The 16,912-nt window shown below is 49.7% G+C and overlaps 7 protein-coding genes across 7 annotated transcripts; 3 read left to right on the forward strand and 4 right to left on the reverse strand.

The window, feature by feature from the left end:
- Positions 1-3,358: 3,358 nt before the first annotated feature.
- On the forward strand, positions 3,359-4,429 carry FMAN_16096 (uncharacterized protein; the record flags this gene model as incomplete). The annotated part of the gene is made up of 4 exons (XM_041829359.1): positions 3,359-3,433; positions 3,494-3,668; positions 3,728-3,957; positions 4,013-4,429. 4 exons carry the CDS (start codon positions 3,359-3,361, stop codon positions 4,427-4,429), a joined length of 897 nt encoding a protein of 298 aa, XP_041680130.1.
- A 476-nt stretch (positions 4,430-4,905) lies between these two features.
- Positions 4,906-6,042, reverse strand: FMAN_16097 (uncharacterized protein; the record flags this gene model as incomplete). The annotated part of the gene is made up of 3 exons (XM_041829360.1): positions 4,906-5,045; positions 5,099-5,920; positions 6,003-6,042. The coding sequence occupies 3 exons, from the start codon at positions 6,040-6,042 to the stop codon at positions 4,906-4,908; spliced, it is 1,002 nt and encodes a 333-aa protein (XP_041680131.1).
- A 280-nt stretch (positions 6,043-6,322) lies between these two features.
- On the forward strand, positions 6,323-6,815 carry FMAN_16098 (uncharacterized protein; the record flags this gene model as incomplete). The annotated part of the gene is made up of 4 exons (XM_041829361.1): positions 6,323-6,346; positions 6,451-6,493; positions 6,634-6,664; positions 6,728-6,815. The coding sequence occupies 4 exons, from the start codon at positions 6,323-6,325 to the stop codon at positions 6,813-6,815; spliced, it is 186 nt and encodes a 61-aa protein (XP_041680132.1).
- Positions 6,816-7,521: 706 nt separating this feature from the next.
- Positions 7,522-7,999, reverse strand: FMAN_16099 (uncharacterized protein; the record flags this gene model as incomplete). Its single annotated transcript, XM_041829362.1, has 2 exons — positions 7,522-7,690; positions 7,782-7,999. 2 exons carry the CDS (start codon positions 7,997-7,999, stop codon positions 7,522-7,524), a joined length of 387 nt encoding a protein of 128 aa, XP_041680133.1.
- Positions 8,000-8,082: 83 nt separating this feature from the next.
- FMAN_16100 (uncharacterized protein) lies at positions 8,083-9,221 on the forward strand (the record flags this gene model as incomplete). The annotated part of the gene is made up of 2 exons (XM_041829363.1): positions 8,083-8,142; positions 8,499-9,221. 2 exons carry the CDS (start codon positions 8,083-8,085, stop codon positions 9,219-9,221), a joined length of 783 nt encoding a protein of 260 aa, XP_041680134.1.
- Positions 9,222-10,053: 832 nt separating this feature from the next.
- On the reverse strand, positions 10,054-11,463 carry FMAN_160101 (uncharacterized protein; the record flags this gene model as incomplete). The annotated part of the gene is made up of 2 exons (XM_041829365.1): positions 10,054-11,035; positions 11,168-11,463. The coding sequence occupies 2 exons, from the start codon at positions 11,461-11,463 to the stop codon at positions 10,054-10,056; spliced, it is 1,278 nt and encodes a 425-aa protein (XP_041680135.1).
- Positions 11,464-15,406: 3,943 nt separating this feature from the next.
- Positions 15,407-16,225, reverse strand: FMAN_16102 (uncharacterized protein; the record flags this gene model as incomplete). Its single annotated transcript, XM_041829366.1, has 1 exon — positions 15,407-16,225. The coding sequence occupies one exon, from the start codon at positions 16,223-16,225 to the stop codon at positions 15,407-15,409; it is 819 nt and encodes a 272-aa protein (XP_041680136.1).
- Between the last annotated feature and the right edge of the window lie 687 nt (positions 16,226-16,912).

The raw sequence follows: 16,912 nt of genomic DNA on the forward strand, positions 1-16,912 counted from the left end.
CTATAATTCAAATCACGATATATTTATTAAGTGGTCAACAACAAGCAACTCCAGATGAACAGCGAAATTGTTTCAGGACTTATGTTAACTGCAGTAGAGTGCCGGTGCATAGAAAACCTCAAGACGTTGTGAAAGGAAATTGTTTCAGTGCAACTTCCGAAGGCTCCCTCGCCATCAAGTGATCCGACTGCAGGACTTTTAACAGAATGGCTAAGGCTAAGCATTATGCCATTGGACGAAGGGCACATTTTCTTTATGTCAGTTGTTTGATCAAGACGAACATGCGCTCAATGACAACTTAGGCAATTTTCGACCAAGGGGACAGAGTAAAGAAAGTTTAGCAGCGCGGTCTCAATTCTTGTGAGGTGTGCTCTCGAATTTGCTTGGTTTCTTTCGTTTGAATTGATAGATCTTGAGGCTAATGTTTCACGCTAAAAAAAGAACTGCCCAGCTCCTCCTTGGTCTGGATAAAGTATCAGAGTACCCTCGGGGAGCAAGAAAACAGTGAACCTTACTGTAGGATGTCAAAATAAACTTAGCAAAAGTTATCCTAAATTTAGACTATATTGCCAAAGTCTTTTTGTCATTTAGGATCGTAGGCCTGGTACCCATTTGCACACAGACAAACACACAAATCTGTGGATGAAACAAAGATACAGGCAATCCAACGTCCAGTAATGACCCTACAGGCTGAAATGGCTCAGGGGGTGTCTAAGCATACATAGAACTCTTCTTTCCTGATGTCATCGAGGTTGAGCCGGCCATGTTCAGGGAGCTAGAAGCACAATTGTGATCCCTTTGTACAGTACTGGACCATTGCCAAAAGCTACGTGGGTGAATTCCTGAGGCCGATCCGCCTCCAGGTTATTGTTGCACAAGTGACAGGTGGATGTGCCGCGGTTGTTTCGCCATGTGCGGCTGTACAAAGAATCTGACAGAGAAGCACCAGTCCCTGCCGCCTCTTTGACGCAAAGGTAAGAGGCGTGATGCATTAGCTTCGCCATATTGTATCACTGTCTTGGATTCGCAGTTGGCATTGTTGACTCCCATACTATGCATGGCATTAGTGGATGGCCACATTTATCAGAAGCTGTGAAGGACTCCGACTGAGATGACTCTACTCTCCACTACGGCGGCTGTTGTCAAGAGTTGTTTCTGGCTTGATGTCAACTGTGGGGTCAAGCCGCTGCAGATCTCTAATCGTAATCAGGCCAGAATAGCTCGGGTGCACTACAGCGGTCATCCCGTACAAGACGCGTTGTCAAAGAAGCATTTCCGTACTCCGTATTCTGGCATGGATTTGAGTACTGGGTCCTGGTTGGTTTGCTCGGATTGTTCTGGGGCTTGCTGGGATGCAGGTTGCCCATCCCAATAAAAGTCACGAGTTTTGAAGTTGGTTGCATAAATGGCGCTCTTTGGTGGGTTGTTTCCTTTCTGCAGCTCAGCTTGCTCTGGTCAATGCAAACGGACTCTCCTCAAGAAGCGCACTGCACCAGGGGTAATTTGTGTCTGCATAGTATCTGTTGTGCTACGCAAAAGGTGTCGGTCTCGTATCTGTCAGAGAAAATCTAACATTGTAGTCGCCGCGTATCAAACCGCATAAGGTTTGAGATAGATGCACCAGCCCCGAAAGGGCCAAGACGCTAGGAGACTAACGTCAAGGAGAGGGGAAAGGACAAAGAAGAGGGCAAAGAGAGCTGAAATCTCGCGTGTGTCATCGGTACATGGGTACCTTATCTCACAGAGTCACGCATAACGAAGTAATGGAGAGTTAACAGGACGAGTCAGAGAAGAACATGGAGAATGTATAGTTTCCTCTCAGTCCCCCGGGTACACAGCAATACAGAGAGAGAGAGAAAAACACATACCTAAGTAAGGTAGATGAAACAAGCCAGACCATCTTGGGAGATGGCTATTGGGCGGTAAACAGGCCAAGTAAGCTAAGGAATCTGGGATAGTTGGCGCTTGTACCTGGCGCCAGGGGGGTGTCCAGGAGCCCCCTCCCCTCCTCCCCGCCGCTAGCAACGCTCTGGCAGACCTGAATGGCAATCTTGTTGTGCTCGCTTCTGCCATTGGGGGATGATTGGACCCCCCTTTTGGGAAAAGAAAGGGAACTGACGTTGATGGCGGTGCTTGTCAGGTTTATGATGTTGGATCCGGTCCCTGGCGTTGCAGGAGGCCAAGCCGCCAGGGGCACACACATGCATGCACAAGGCGTTTTGTGTACAAAGAGTGTTGGAAAATCAAGGGCGGAGGGCGAGGAAACAACCAACATGCATTGCACCCAGACCGGCAGAAAGCTGCCATCTGTGCTATTTCTAGGCTCCCTCGTGTCTAGGTAGGTACCTACTAATGGAAAGCTAGATCATCCCCTGGAAGGATCTGATACCCATCGAGCTGGGTCGCCCTTGTATAACAGCACTGGACCAAGCTTGCTTGTTCTTGAAGCATTATTAATTATTACCTACCTACCTACTCTACCTATTATGCTTCTTTAGCTTGCTGCTCCCTCCCACGAAAGAGCGAGTGCTTGCATTGCATTAACTACCTACCTTTACATTACATTCTTTCTGACCTCAGTGCAATCTTACCGGGTCCCCCCGTTCTTTTCCCAGTTCCCCGTCCGCTTCATTCCTTACTTCGTCCCAACTCATCTCATTTCAATTGAACGCTTTACTTTCTCTCCCTTTGGCTGTTGTCGTCACCTGAACCCACCTTTCTTTCTCCCGTTCTCAAACGGCTTCGTTTCTATTCTGCTTTCGTCTTGTCCTGACCTCAACCTCATCCTCGACTCGACTTCTCACGACCACCTTTGCGCGTTGGACTCTTTCACTCTCTCAAGTGTCCCTCGTTATCTCACCATCCAGTCATTCCTTGTGGTCAATTCTTCGTATTCTTCTTTTTTCACCTTACCTTACCGTATTGTTCTTTTCCACCTTCCTTTCGAATTGCTCTTTCTGGGCTAAACCGACGACAACGAATCCGTAACCCGGGCCTTCATTCACTCGTATTCTTCTCAGGGACCCTCCATCTGCTGTATCGAGTGCCACGTTGGACCAAGCCACTTCTGTTACATTGCACGACATTGTCCGACTCGTCTCTCATTTCTATTTCAAGATTTCTTTTCCGATTCTCCTGAGGGATTGTTCCTGGATCTACCTGCGGCATTTTATCGTTGATATCGCAAGTTTGGAGCCACCATTGTCACGATTCATCCTTGTGACCGCACCTGCCACCACTTCTCACACTCAATTCTTTATCCAGCCAGCCTGTCTTGAACTTCAGACTTGGTTCACCTCTGGCTACTAACGATCTTTCAAAGTAGCGAGGTTTTATCTCGCCGCATACTTCCTCCGATATGCGCTTTTCTCTTTCAACTCTCGTGGCGCTGGGCGCCCTACAGACTCTTGGTGTCTATGCTCAGGACTGCATCGTAAGTGACTAGCGCTTGATCACTATGCATTCACTCGAAACAGGTGCTGATGGCTTCCAGAACACATGTGTTGAATCAGTTAAGCCAACTGTGGGCTGCGCAGATGCCACCCAGGCCGGTTGTATTTGTGTTAGCCCCAGCTTTATCAAGGGTGTGGCTGAGTGCGCAAGGGCGCCTTCATGCAATGCTGCAGACGCCGATATTACCAGCTTTTTGAGCAACGGGTTTTGTGTGGGTATGTTGCCAGGATTCAGTAGTATCTTACATGAAGTAGCAAAAGCTCACAAGGCTTAGGTCAGCAACTCCCTGCCCTTCCAGAAGCTGCTGCAACGTCGGCGTCAGGCGCAGCGACAACATCTGCAGCAGCTGTAGCAACATCGGAAACCCCTGCCGCGGCTGATACCTCTGATGCTGCATCAAGTTCTGCTGTGCCCCCGGTAACTTCAGAGGCACCCGAAGCCACTTCGACTGGTGTTATCGATGCGGCTTCCACGTCTGAAACTGCCGGGGCCGTCGAGGCTACGGTAAGAAGGCTGTTCAATCAAGCGTCGAAGGAAACTGAATACTAAACATTGACAGGCCACAGGACCTGAGTCCTCTGCTTCCTCCACCGATGCCGCCAGCTCATCAACAGCCTCCGAGGCGGCTGGTGCTGCAGCTACCTCTGACTCTTCAGACGACGACTCAGACAAGAAGGAAGAATCTTCCAGCGGCATGTCTGGCGCTGCAAAGGCCGGTGTTGGTATTGGAGTTACTATTGGTATCCTCGCACTTCTCGGCATCGCAGGTTTCTTCTTCTGGAAGAAACGTCAAAACCAGCGCGACCTCCCTCGTGGAAACATGGCAAGCATGTCGCCGCCTATGGCTACCAGGGACCGCAGTTATCCTTTACCCGACCAAGGGTCCATTGGCGAGAAGAATGGATATGACCTTGAACTAATGTCCCATCGATATGAGGATATGCTTCCTCGCGAGGAACCGCGACACATGGTTTGAGCAAAGACAACTTGTGGGAGACATCGGCGTTTAAAACGGGGCACAGCAGAATCAATATATGGCAGATGACAATCGCATGCGCACTATATTAATCACTGCATAACATCACTGCATAGAGCATGTCTAATTGTAATCCAATACTGGCCACTCGGCGAGGCGCCAATACATATCGCTTTATGAAACGGTATGGTTTCACCCGCGAAGGGCTGATGTTGATGGATTTGTTAATCATAAGTGGCAACAAGGTTTGAGCCAACTCGACGTCGAACGATTATTTTATGAACATAAGGCGAGAGCCAATATACCACATCAAGTAAATCGACTTAGCACTGGAGCGTAAACTTCAATCTCTGTCAAGTGTACACTTCACTGTACATATCTTACAAGTTTCTATGAGAAATTACATGGTGGTCTCTGGCAGCGCCGGAAGACTCCGTCTCTTTTTTAAACTTCATTTTCGGAGGACAGTCGTGGCTTTACCACGAGTAATATGGCCTCTGTCCATATACTGGTCGGTTGGGGAGATGCACCCAGGGTGCCTTCTTATTCTTCTTTTCCACACGCTCCTCGTATTCTCGTATTCTTGTCTTTTCTTCCTTGAGTAACACCGTTAGACCTAGAGATGGGTTAGCGATTCCAGTACCAGATATGTAACCAATGCGGGCATACTTGTGCTAGGATGTCTGATGATGCCCATTCGTCCACGACCCTTGTAATCGATTCTCTTTCCTCGCCAGGGGCCCCTCCCAACCCACGATTGAGCGATATACATTCGCGTCGGGTCCTCAATCTCAATCCATTTCCCATCGAATGTTTGGATCTTCTTGGGAGTTGTCAAAATCTCATTGTTGACTTTTCCGAGCCCCATACCACGCTGTGCAATAGCCAAATCTCGAGCCTCCTCAAGGTAATATCCAATTTCGGCTGCCATCTTCTTCTTGGACCACTTCATCTGCACAATGGCGTCGTCGACACTCTTTCCTGCGATCTGACGTGCCAGCATTACGAGTTTCTTGACACTTGTGGGCATGAACTCGCTCTTGTGCAGAAGTTGGCGCTCTGACATCTGAATGCGCTCGTCTCTTGTCAGACGGCCGTTGCGGCGAACCATCTGAATAACCTTCTTACGCTGCCAGCGCACTCGACTTCGAGGATCGGGGTCCACAACCATGGCCATGTTCTCTTTCGTCTTTTGCTCGATCTCGGGAGCACCCGGGGTGGTGTCGGTACTGACTTTTTCGATCTCGTCCTGGAAAATGTTGTCCTCCACACCGCTGTACATGCTCTTCTGTAGATATTCTTCACGGCTCTTTGGGTCGTCGAGCAGAGATGTAGGGTCCTGTGCGGGTGAAGCTCCAGCGTCTTTATTCCGGGGTTTGCCCCATCCTTTGAAGAGATTGGAAGCCCATTTATGCCGTCGTTGTATTGAGGGTCCGATAGTAGTAGAGAAGACAGGAGCTGGTGTACTAGATATAGGGTGTGCGGTCCTTGCTATAGTGAAAAGCTCTTGATTAGTCCGTGTAGCTTCTGGGCCAATTGAGTTGCAAAGAAGGCGGACTGAGCGTTGCCGTACCTGATACTGCCAGCCGCCGCGCGGCAAGTCGGAGACTCATGGTAGCAGATATTGTCGGGCTCTGCAAACCGACCACTGTCTACCTGATGTTATCTTCCAACTGAAGGTGGTTTCAATGGGCGAGATTCTTTTCGGCATGATTCGCCGTTGTTCAACCGAATGGCGTGCACGTGACTCGGGTGTTAGCGCGATTAACATCAGCCCATCTTCGGAATCAACTTGGAACTGCTTGACCACATCGAAACTCCCCAGCACCTCTATACTTTCTCGAAAGCCTCGCTTCTTCGCCCGAACAGCTTCGCAAAAGTAATCTAGTCACAATGGCCGTCCGACCCATCACCGGTGTACGTTTCCTTCGACTCAATGGCTCGCTTTTCGCACTCCACCGGGCCAGAGGAGCCTGAGCCTCCCGGTACCAGAGCTTTTCGTGGGCTGACAACTGCGCTAGATGCTCCGACGAAACCTCGTCCTGGACCTCAGCATCGCCCTCGGTACGTCGATTTCTGTGACGGATTGATTCGGATTACATGAGTTGGCAATCACATATTTCAAGAGGAGGGATCTTCGAGGGGCTGACAATTCGAATGATGTGGTTGGTTGAAGTACACCTAGCTGACTAGCAATCTCGTAGGCTCCGGCTTCGTCATGGCCAACTTCTTCTGGTAAGCAATGCCGCCGACGAAACGACACGACGCTGAGAGTATATGCTCACCCCTCCGAACCAGGTACGGCTTCCACATGCCCCGAACCAACGCCCGCGACAACTACTACATCAAGCTCGAAGAGGAGCGAGCTGCCCAGAAGAACGAGTAAAAGAATCAACGGACCGAAATAACACTTTGTCATTCAAGCAAGGGCAATGAGAGATGGGAGTGCACATAGATACGTTCAGGCGGCTTGCCGATGTTTCGTTTGTCGTGTAGCTGGGTAGAGAAGAGAATACCACCAACGCTTCATTTGAAACGGTCTTCGTGCATTCCATATTCACGGGCAAGGGCAACCGAGCTATCAAAATGCAATTCGTGAGGCCGAGAGTATATCTGGGATCGACAATGCAGCCCCGTGTGGCCGAATCATAATTAGAGATTCATTCGTCAATTGTTGGTCGATAGGAGCCATTTTGTTTCATATCTCATCCTGAAATCTAGCAAATAGTAAAAGTTTGTCCTGATTGTGTAAACTCATGGTTCGATAACGATGTTGTGTGCTGAGCACCTCGGCCCATTCCGGCAATGCCGTCATCAACTTGTTGCAGCCCTGCGGGTGACTCAGCGCTCTGATATTCAACCTCACGTCACTATCGTAGAATCGGCATTATTTGAAGGCTGCATTGTTCTTGTTCTGTACCTGGGTCGGTCGTACGCACGACGGGGATGCATGCTCTACTTGGCTGAGGCTAACAATGACGTTTGAGTTTCACAAGAGAATCAGAGTCTCCCTTGAGAAGTAAGCATGCTATATGTGATTTTCGGAGACAATAGGAAGTTGCCCTGGGTTGTTATAAAACCGATGGTCTGGTTCACCGTGCTGCGTCTGGCGCGTGCCAACTTGACGACCAGTGATAGTGCTGAGGAGATGCCCTGTCTCTGCTGTGTTTTCCGTCATCACTTCTCTGTCCCACCGGAGGATACTCTCTGCCCTCCCAAGCCGTCGTTTCGACCATAAAAGAGCCCTTTTTATCTCTACATCTATACCAGCGAATACCGACGTCAGAACATTTGTGATACGGTACAACTATGTTTGGGGCGCCATTGTAGGATCAGGTGGGGGAGAACTTACTTCCGGAACAATCGCTCAATCGCAAAGCATTGTACAGGACTATCCGGCTTGACGGGCTCTTTTATTTCGCACTTATACTGCAGCATCTCGACAAGTTCGCATCCAGAGAGCTCGACATTATTGGACCCTCTATCCAATTTGCGCTTCCGGCCGCCTAGGTTGGTCTGCACGCTCTCAGGAAGCTCTGAAGCGTGGAAGACTTGGCACGGATAGCCCATTGCCAAAAACACCGAAGACCGTACTAAACGATCAGCATCCAAGTAAAAAGGCCCCTATCAAGTTCAGCTTCCGGGGTCTCAGAATGGAGACAGCAACGGGGAGCCGGTTACTGGGCGAGGTTGTTGAGATGAGCCTTGAAGACGTAAGTTGAACACGAGATTTTGGGCCAAAGCTTCTTGCCTATTGGACACAAGCATTCAGCACATCACGACTAGATATGTCGGGATATCGTCTTGAGAAGTCCACCAAACTGCTGCCATGGCTTCTTTTGAATTTGTTTCACTTTCATTTAATCACAGAAAACCCCTCGAAATACCTTTACGCGTCACGTATCATGGACCTTATGAGCTGGCGTGGCCTACCCTTGAGCCAACGAAAGAATGAAGTCAACATCACTTTTGATCCAAGTCCACTACCAAGGCTTACATTTTCGAGCGACCTTCAGACTTTTGCTTATCAACTTATCACACTTAAAGACTTACTAAACTATCAACACAGGTCCTGCGAAACATACGCTCTTCACTCCCTCCAGATCCCAATTGCTCGAGCATTCGGGATCAGGTCCAGCATCAGCCCCAAATCCTGCCAAACAAACTTACGTATGTATCAGAACTTGATGATATTACAGCAGTTCACTTTAGTGCCACAAAATCTGCTGGTCTTGGCATATCTGGTCGTCATCTGCCACTGCTATACAGGCTCATATCAAACCTCATCACCCCTCCTCACCTTTACGCCATTCTGGTCATCGATATTGAAGGTCGATTTGATGCCACGCGCCTGACATGTTCGCCATATCATTTGCAACATGCCTACATCTACCGCCCAGCACGAAGTGACTCAGACAATACTCGTGCTCTCGTAGCCGAGGCAGAGGGCATTCTTCTCTATGGAAGTGTCACAAAGGCGAGTGCCGGTCGCGAATGGTGGGGGACTATCGTTGTGGGTGGTGTTGGAGCTGGCGATATCACAACAGGCTGGAAGGGATGGCTACGTGTTGATCGCGAGAACGTCCGTGGATTTGCACCGGGTATCAGCGCAGAGGAAGCTTTGGACCAGAAGAGGCAGAGACAAGATATTGTTGATGCAGCTGGCTGGGTTGCTACCTCGCAGTGGGGAGGTTTCGTATTCAGGGAGGCTGATGAGAAAGTGTTGGGAGTGGAAGCGAACCCAGAGCAACCCCTGGATGTTGGCGAACGAGATGAGAGCGCCCGAGACTGAATCACTCAAAGATTGGGTTGCTGAAGAATTAGCTGCTTCAGACTCATATTCACGTTGATATTGAACAGTACAGCTATCAGTTACAGGCGAGCCATCCACGTGGAGATTGACTGGAGAACACAGTGACATTGTGAAGATTAGACCCCATTGTGACGCCGGTAGAGGTACTTTGAATATGGACATGAGTCGACGTCCTGCCGAACACGAGTTGCTAAACAAGTCAGCGGAGTGGCCCAATGGATATGCAGAACAAGGCGTCGATGTTTGTTAAGATGGCGGAGCGGGAGTCGCACCATGCTCCATCGCTCAATACACCACTGGATGGATTATGTGCTCTTGTTCTGAATGGTTGCGATGTGATTTGTTCCAACCTACGACTGCAATTCAATAGGCTAAGTTAAGTTAGGATGCTTTTGTGGCGGTTTATGAAATTAGTCACTTCGTAACATACTGCCTCAAGATATTGTAAGAGTCTAGATTTTTTTGCTATCTTTTTGCTGTTCTATAGGATTTGATGTGATGCTCATCAGGGTATAGTAGAGTGGTGCATCAAGGAGGTAAGAATCTAGCTAGATATGACGAAAACCCTTGAAACCAGAACCAATCCGTCTATTCAGATACTTCTTGTTCTATCCGTTCTTCAGGACGTATACGTATATTGTGCTCATAACACCTGCAAGGAGCCGTTATGCAGATGCTTGTGTAAAGGACTGTTCGTAATGCGTGGCTGTAACAAAGGAAATGTACCCCAAACTCCGCCAGAAGCCAAGGACAAAAAAAGAAAATCCGTTAACCCAAAATGTAATGTTTGAAGTGAAGAGTGCGAGTCGGATTAGATGGTGATACCATCCATGTCGACAGCAATCTCTGTGATGCCAGACTCAGGGATAAGGGTAGACTTGGACATGTGGCCCTTTGACGCCTTCTTCTCCATCTCACGCTTGATGCCGTGGTTAACAGCATCGAGAACATTCTCAACAGTCACTCGAGGCTTATAGGCGGGTTCAATACCCTCCTGGTAGACACCAGTCTTGACGAGAATGCTGTACCAATCATTGTCGGCAACCTTGTTCACGGCGTTGGTACCTCGGATATCACTCTCGGGAGTGTCACCGACAAAGTAAACAGTCTCAGGAGGAGCAACAAGACCATGCTCAGTCTGGCGCCACTGGCCCATCAGACGGGAAGCAAACTCAAAGGTAGAAACCTGAGGCTTTCCAAAGGCGTGGGTGTGTAGAACGCCGTTACCGCCAGTGAGATCCTTGAAGGTAACTTCGAACATGCGGCGAAGGGCTCCCATACCTAGACGGACATGCTCGTGCGCAGCAGACCAGACGACATCGTTGTGAGAGAAGTAGAAGGGGGGACCCTCATCGTTGGTCTCACTGCGAGTACCCAGACGGCCACCCTTTGACATAGCCACATCGAGCATGATCTGAATATCTCCAGCCCAATCGCGAGAATCGGCGAAGACAAAGACAGCGTCAATGACAACATCAGAGAAGTCTCGCTCACGGGAGTTGGCATGCTCCTCAGCGGTAAGCTTGCGGAAGGGGGTGGTAGCGGCGTTGTGCTTGATGATATCGCCAGGTGTGACAACATCCTTAAAGCCGTAGCCCTCAGCAACATGTCGGCACTTCTCGCCCTCACCACCGACGACAAGCACGGTGCCATACTTCTCGGCCATCTCCCTCATGGGAGTGTGGCCGCAGATGAACTGGCCAGGCTTGATGTCGCACTTGAGCTGACCTGAGAGATCGCCACATCGCTCCTCTTCAGTCTTACCACCACCATTGGTGAGGAAGATATGAGGCCTAAGAGGGGTGTCAGTATTGTATGGTTCGACGCCAGGGGAAAAGTCACGATGCCGTTTATTAAGTGGACCTCCCCAGAATAAATCCGGGGTTGGTGGATCATGACTGCATATTGTGGATGAATCGACTTACACTTGAATGCCATACTCGTTCTCGCCGTTGAGAACCTTCATGGCCTGGATGGCCTCAGGAATAGCTCGTCCACCACGGACCAAGACACCGTCGATGTCGAAAGCGAAGACGAACGAGTCGGCAACAGGCTGCGAGATGGGAGGGGAGATGGGAGAGGCGGGAGACCCGAGACTGGCGATGCTGTCACTTGAGCTGGAGCTTCCGAGCTCGGGAGAACTGGGGACAGAGTCGGGGGTGGTGACCTCACGCTGAGCGGGGAGGTTGTCCTTGAAGAACTCGGTCTGTTGTGAAGACATGGTGATGATGTTGCTAGGAATGGATATGGTCCTGTTCAGGCGCACGCGTAACAATCAAGACGCGTAAAGCTGAGGTATCGGTAGAGTGCTTCAGGTAATGTGATGTCAAATAAGGGATTATTGAAAAATGACTCGGGGAGTGTCGAGCTATTTGTGTGTTTGATGGTTGTTGATGATAGTGGATATGGAATCTGGGGAATGATGGAGACTGATGAGTTCTACCGTCAAGAACGGTGGGAGAAATCTGGGGCTTTATAGATTTAGATGACAAGCGGAGAGTAACTGGCAAGTACGTAAGATTCCTGAGGATACAATGTCCAAACAAGGCGTCATCTTGGCCGTGGCTCTGCTCTGATCGATATCGAATCGAAATCAATATCCATGGCATCTCGGTGGACGCCCGTCGATACGTAGCTCGGGGTCCAATAACCGAGTCAGTCACTGTCAATCGAAACCGTGGCAAGCCATGGATGATTCCCCCTTACCCACAATAAAGGTTCCACCGTATTTCTTGTGAGGCATTGTTTCGGTTACAATAGAAAAACTTTAAGGTACAGTATGAGGTAAGGGACGGGATGCGATGGGCGATGACGGTGTTGCTTTTCGGGTCTGAGCGACAAAGGTACCTGCCAGAGTGAGACAGGTGGGGTACTCGGTACCCATCGTTCACTGCTGCCATATACAGGGAACCGTGGTATTGGCTACGCTGGCCTCTGATAACCTGCTGTCTCTCTACCCGCGGCTGGGGCGGGCTGTCATAGATGTTTTTTTGCTGTCTGCATCCGTACCTGGGTTCCATTTCTTAGACGCCGTCGCCGCACTAGACCAACCCCATTCTCAACTTCAGTTCGTGTTCTTTGAACGTCATTGCCAGCCAGCCAGCCAGCCAGCCACGGCAACGGGGACGGGGACGGGGAGGGAAACAAAGTACATACAATATCTGAACTTGTACATACGTAGGTCCGTGAGATACGAGACATGCCTCGTTCCCACTTGTCAACCAACAGTGGAGGCTGTAAATAACGCAAATGGAGCTCATTCTCTTAAAGCAACAGCATACATGGATGGTCATGGATCAATCAGTGATACATGGCATAGACTAAGCACTCATGATATCTGAATGTTTAGTAACACGGTGCCACCGATGCTCGACTGTACAAACAAACAATGATCCGTCCTGTCAGACGTAGGACACGGCATGGGCTCGCCAATTGATTCTGGTTTTCTAATCTGGCTGCCCTGAATCGCGACAGATAACAAAAGCTCACCGCATAAAACGGTGTACCGCCGTACCGTCTGATAACGGCAAAGATGTGCTGCAGAAAAGATTTCTTTCTCTGGTGTGGACCCTGAGGCTCCCTCTTACGGTTCGTAGCTCCAATCAGGGTCTCAGTGTCGGCCATTTTCAGCCAGTCAGACAGACATGCCAGGGAGCGTCTCTTATTGCAGGGAGGCTTGCAGATGGCTTCACAATGCAGTGACTCTTCTCTTGTCTCTCTATCTCTCTTCAGCGGCCTTTTTTTTTTCTTTTTCTCTCAAGGGCTCGGGCGCAAACTCAAGCCTACAGGGCTCATTTCTCGGCGTGAGAATTAATGCAAGGTCGACGACATCAAGCGCCAGTTCCGCCAGATAAACCGGATTGAATGGTAATAGTATCCACCGTCAAGCAGCTTATCCATGACGCCAATACGGTCACCGTCAGGAGGAAGAGGCATTGGCAACGGTAGAAATGCACGCAAAGATGCTCTACACCTCCACTGTATTCCGACCAAGACCACGGAATCAAGAGTCGCTACGTCGATGCTTTGCAAATCTGGTCCCGGTTTCGTTCTTTTTTGCGCGCACAGTTTCGGTCCGTTGTTTTATGTGACGTCAAGCCAGCTCCGCTCAGGGTCCGCTCGTGCCCCGCCAGTCCGATCCGCAGCCCTATCAGCCATGCCGTCCGGCCCCACCAGGGGACACCGTTATCCACCCGTGGCCTGGACGGCCACCTTCGGCTGGGCGCCATCACCAAATGATCATTCATGCCAAACCCGTCTCACAAGTGTCACCTTGTCCAGCAATCGACAGTCGTGTTGCGATCTTGGAAATGAGCAAGAGACACGGAAGAAATAACGCAATTGGAACGACTGACGTGACATGCTCATATCGTGGCAGGAGAGATCATGGTTGCACAGGCATCGCATCTATCTGCAACACAGACCATCCAATACAAGATCTGTCCCTGAGAAGCATGTGAAACGCGGTCACCGAGAAAGCCCTTATCACCCGTATCGGGATCAGATCTGCATAGGCAGGGAGCACAAGTCTACTGTACAGGGTCCTTCTGCGCTGAAGGGTTCGGTTCGTCCATGGGCTTGAATGGTTTGTTGTTGTTGGCTGGCTGCAAGTCACTGCACCGGCCTGCCACATCAGTCCAACCGAGCTTGGCTTGGCTGGTCTTGGCTCGGCTCAGCTCAGCCTTTACTGTCATCTTTTGATACGGTAGTCATCATCGTCATTGGATTGTGCTCTACCGCTTTTCTGTCATACAAAACACTTCTATGTCACCAAACTCAAGCATGCATCTGTCGGCCCTGTTATCTGCTTGCCCTTCCATTCACGCTGTAAAAGAAATAGAACCTCGCTGGGTCCATCATATATCCCTTGGCGGCTTCCTAAACTGTGTACCTTGAGGAAATTCTATTGCTGGGATCATGGATCATAGTGCTTGGCGTCCGTCTCCTTCGAATGTCAGGATGTCTCGATCAAACGTCCGCGCCGACGCGGGGCATGCGCGCGATTAATACATACAACCCTTCCTTGCATCATCCTTGTGGTTGATTAACGGAGCACAACGTTGGACGAAAACTAATAATGAGGGGGAAACACTGTGGTGAATAGTACAGTGCTGTGTAGATTGTGAGTTGAGTATTACGGTGCACTTTGACGATATCGTAAAAGAGCAACATTATACCAAACCAGAATCGATGTTTTTCTGGTGTTGGGATTTCCTCTCCTTTGACAGCTGTCCCTGATGTCACTGTACATAGTATTCTCTGCAGAAGTTCTAGAAACAAGAACTGTCAAAACAGAGTTCAAATTTTGCAGAAATGGCGGCAATTAATTTGGCTGTCGTCTACAAACCCAAGCCACTGATATGTACTGGCTACCAACAGGGATGTACAAAACTTAGTCTTGGCCAAAGTACAGTATACAGTTTCGGTCGACTCCCGTCCTTACATCCTAGTAACCTCCTGCTTATCACTTCCTCGTTGTGGTGAAACCTCCCACCTACCGTTCAGTCCGTTTTGAACCTGACGGGATATATCTCACGTTTCCTTGGTTTGTGATGGAGGGTGAGAACAACGATAATCTTGAGTAATTGGGTGTCACAGAAGGGACACGGTGCAGGAGATCAACAGTAATATCCTTTCATATGCCTGGCAAGGAAAAGCCGCGCTATGCGGATTGGCTTTGATCTACTCCGTACTTCCAGTCCAATACAGTAAATGTGTCTCCTGTCACTTGCGTTTCTTTCCGTCAAACGTGCCAAAGTACTCAAGCATTTCCATATCAGGCATGGATCGATCCTTCGCATATATCCTACTCAATGGAACGAAAACTAAAAGCCGCCGGCCAGCGCTGTTCAAGCCCGACACCGCGACCCCGTGTTCGATAGCACCGCCCCGGGGCTCCGGGTATCCAGTCGCACGGATGAACACATCTCTGATATCCAATACTCTTGTGACAAAACATCTACACGCCTACTCCATGAGTCAATGTGTTCCGCGACTCAAGAAGGAATTTCTCCACAAGACCAACATGGACTCGTCTCCACGGAAACCCCTTGTTCTGTTAATAATATCTCCAGGTTTCGATCTCGTCTCGATGTAGCGCTTCGCCTCCGCGTCTCCACTTCTCCATATCCCCATTTCTCCCCACGAGCTTAATCTTCTCTCCTTCACTGAAGGTTGACGAAGAGTCCGCCGTCAACGAGAAGCTGTGCGCCCGTCACGTATCCGCTCAACTCTGGACAAGCCAGGAAGACAGCCGGACCAGCCATATCAGAGGGTGAGCCTGTCCTTCCTAGAGGGATACGACCTTCCATGTAGGTTCTCTTCGCATCATCAGCCAGGTCGGCATCGTTCAGCTGCGTGCGGATGGTCCCAGGGAGAAGAGCATTACACCGAATGTTATGTTCTCCCAATGCGCATGCTGTGCTCTGCATCAAACTCAGAACTCCAGCTTTGGTAGGAGTGTAATGTGTCTGCTGGCCACCTCCGACAAGAGCCGAGATGGAGGAAACACCTATGATACTCCCTCCCTTAGGTTCCTGGTTGAGGGCCATCTGCCTGGCAGCGGCTTGGGTAATGTAAAAGGCACCATCCAGGTTTGTTCTCACTGTTGAATACAGAAGGTCCGGCTCGAGCGTCAAGAAATCGGCAAATGTGCAAATACCAGCGTTTGACACACACACGTCAAGCCGCTTCTTGGGAGAGTGCTCGACGGCCTTCTTGACCAGTTCTGTGGCTGTCGCCGGATCGCGAACGTCGCCTGGTTGATGGTCGAGAAGGCCAGCTGTGGATGATGCTTTGCGAATGGCGTCGGCCTCAGCGATGAGAGAGTCGAGATGAGGCTTATCCTTCTCGAGGCCTAGATGGTTGACTACAACATTCGCCCCTTGTCGTAGAAATTCGAGACAGATGGCACGGCCAATGCCAGTTGTGCCGCCTGTGATGATGGCACTCTTATTGGCGAGAAGACCCGCTGGCATCAACATGATTGCTTATCTGAGTGGGCAATACCCTGTGAATATCTGTTGTGGATGTTGTCACGAAGACGGAGGTATTCGGTCTGGATTGCAATTTTTTGCCTTATCCTCTGTCTGCTATCTCGCGTCGTTCGGTCGAAGGAATACCGAGGATGAGTGACCGATGTTTGAACGTTAGGGGCGTTGAAGGTGAAGATAGTGAAGCTATGATGGAACTTGTGATGGGACTTGATTTTATGAGAATGGTAACTCTGTCAAGGGATTTGCTTGAACGGCGAAGCATTCATGAATTTCTAAACCAATGGTTACTATTTTTCTTCCCCTCATTTACGGGAAACGGCTCTTAATAGTACCGAACTCTCCCACCTTTTCTTGCGACCCTCTTCCTTTGGTGGTTAGCAATCAAGACCCGCGCAAATGGTGGGACAAGTATCGAAAGAAATAGGTAGGCTTCCTTACTTCCGGGTGAGTTTTCACACCGAGCCCGAGTCCACATTGCTAGATCTAGAACTTTGCAAGAGAAAGCCTCGGTAGACTGGGGCCAGCGAGGGGTCAATCAGTGAACTAGATTTCTTCGACATGATGGATCTTGTTGCCATCTCGGTATGCTTTAACGCGAGATGCCGGTGGGAACCCCAACTAAAATGGGAGAAATGCTGCTGACATCCTTGGCCAAGAATTGAGAATGAGGGGGGG

The sequence above is a fragment of the Fusarium mangiferae genome, assembly GCF_900044065.1.
Source record: "Fusarium mangiferae strain MRC7560 genome assembly, contig: FMAN_scaffold004, whole genome shotgun sequence".
In the NCBI taxonomy this organism is placed as follows: Eukaryota; Fungi; Ascomycota; class Sordariomycetes; order Hypocreales; family Nectriaceae; genus Fusarium; species Fusarium mangiferae.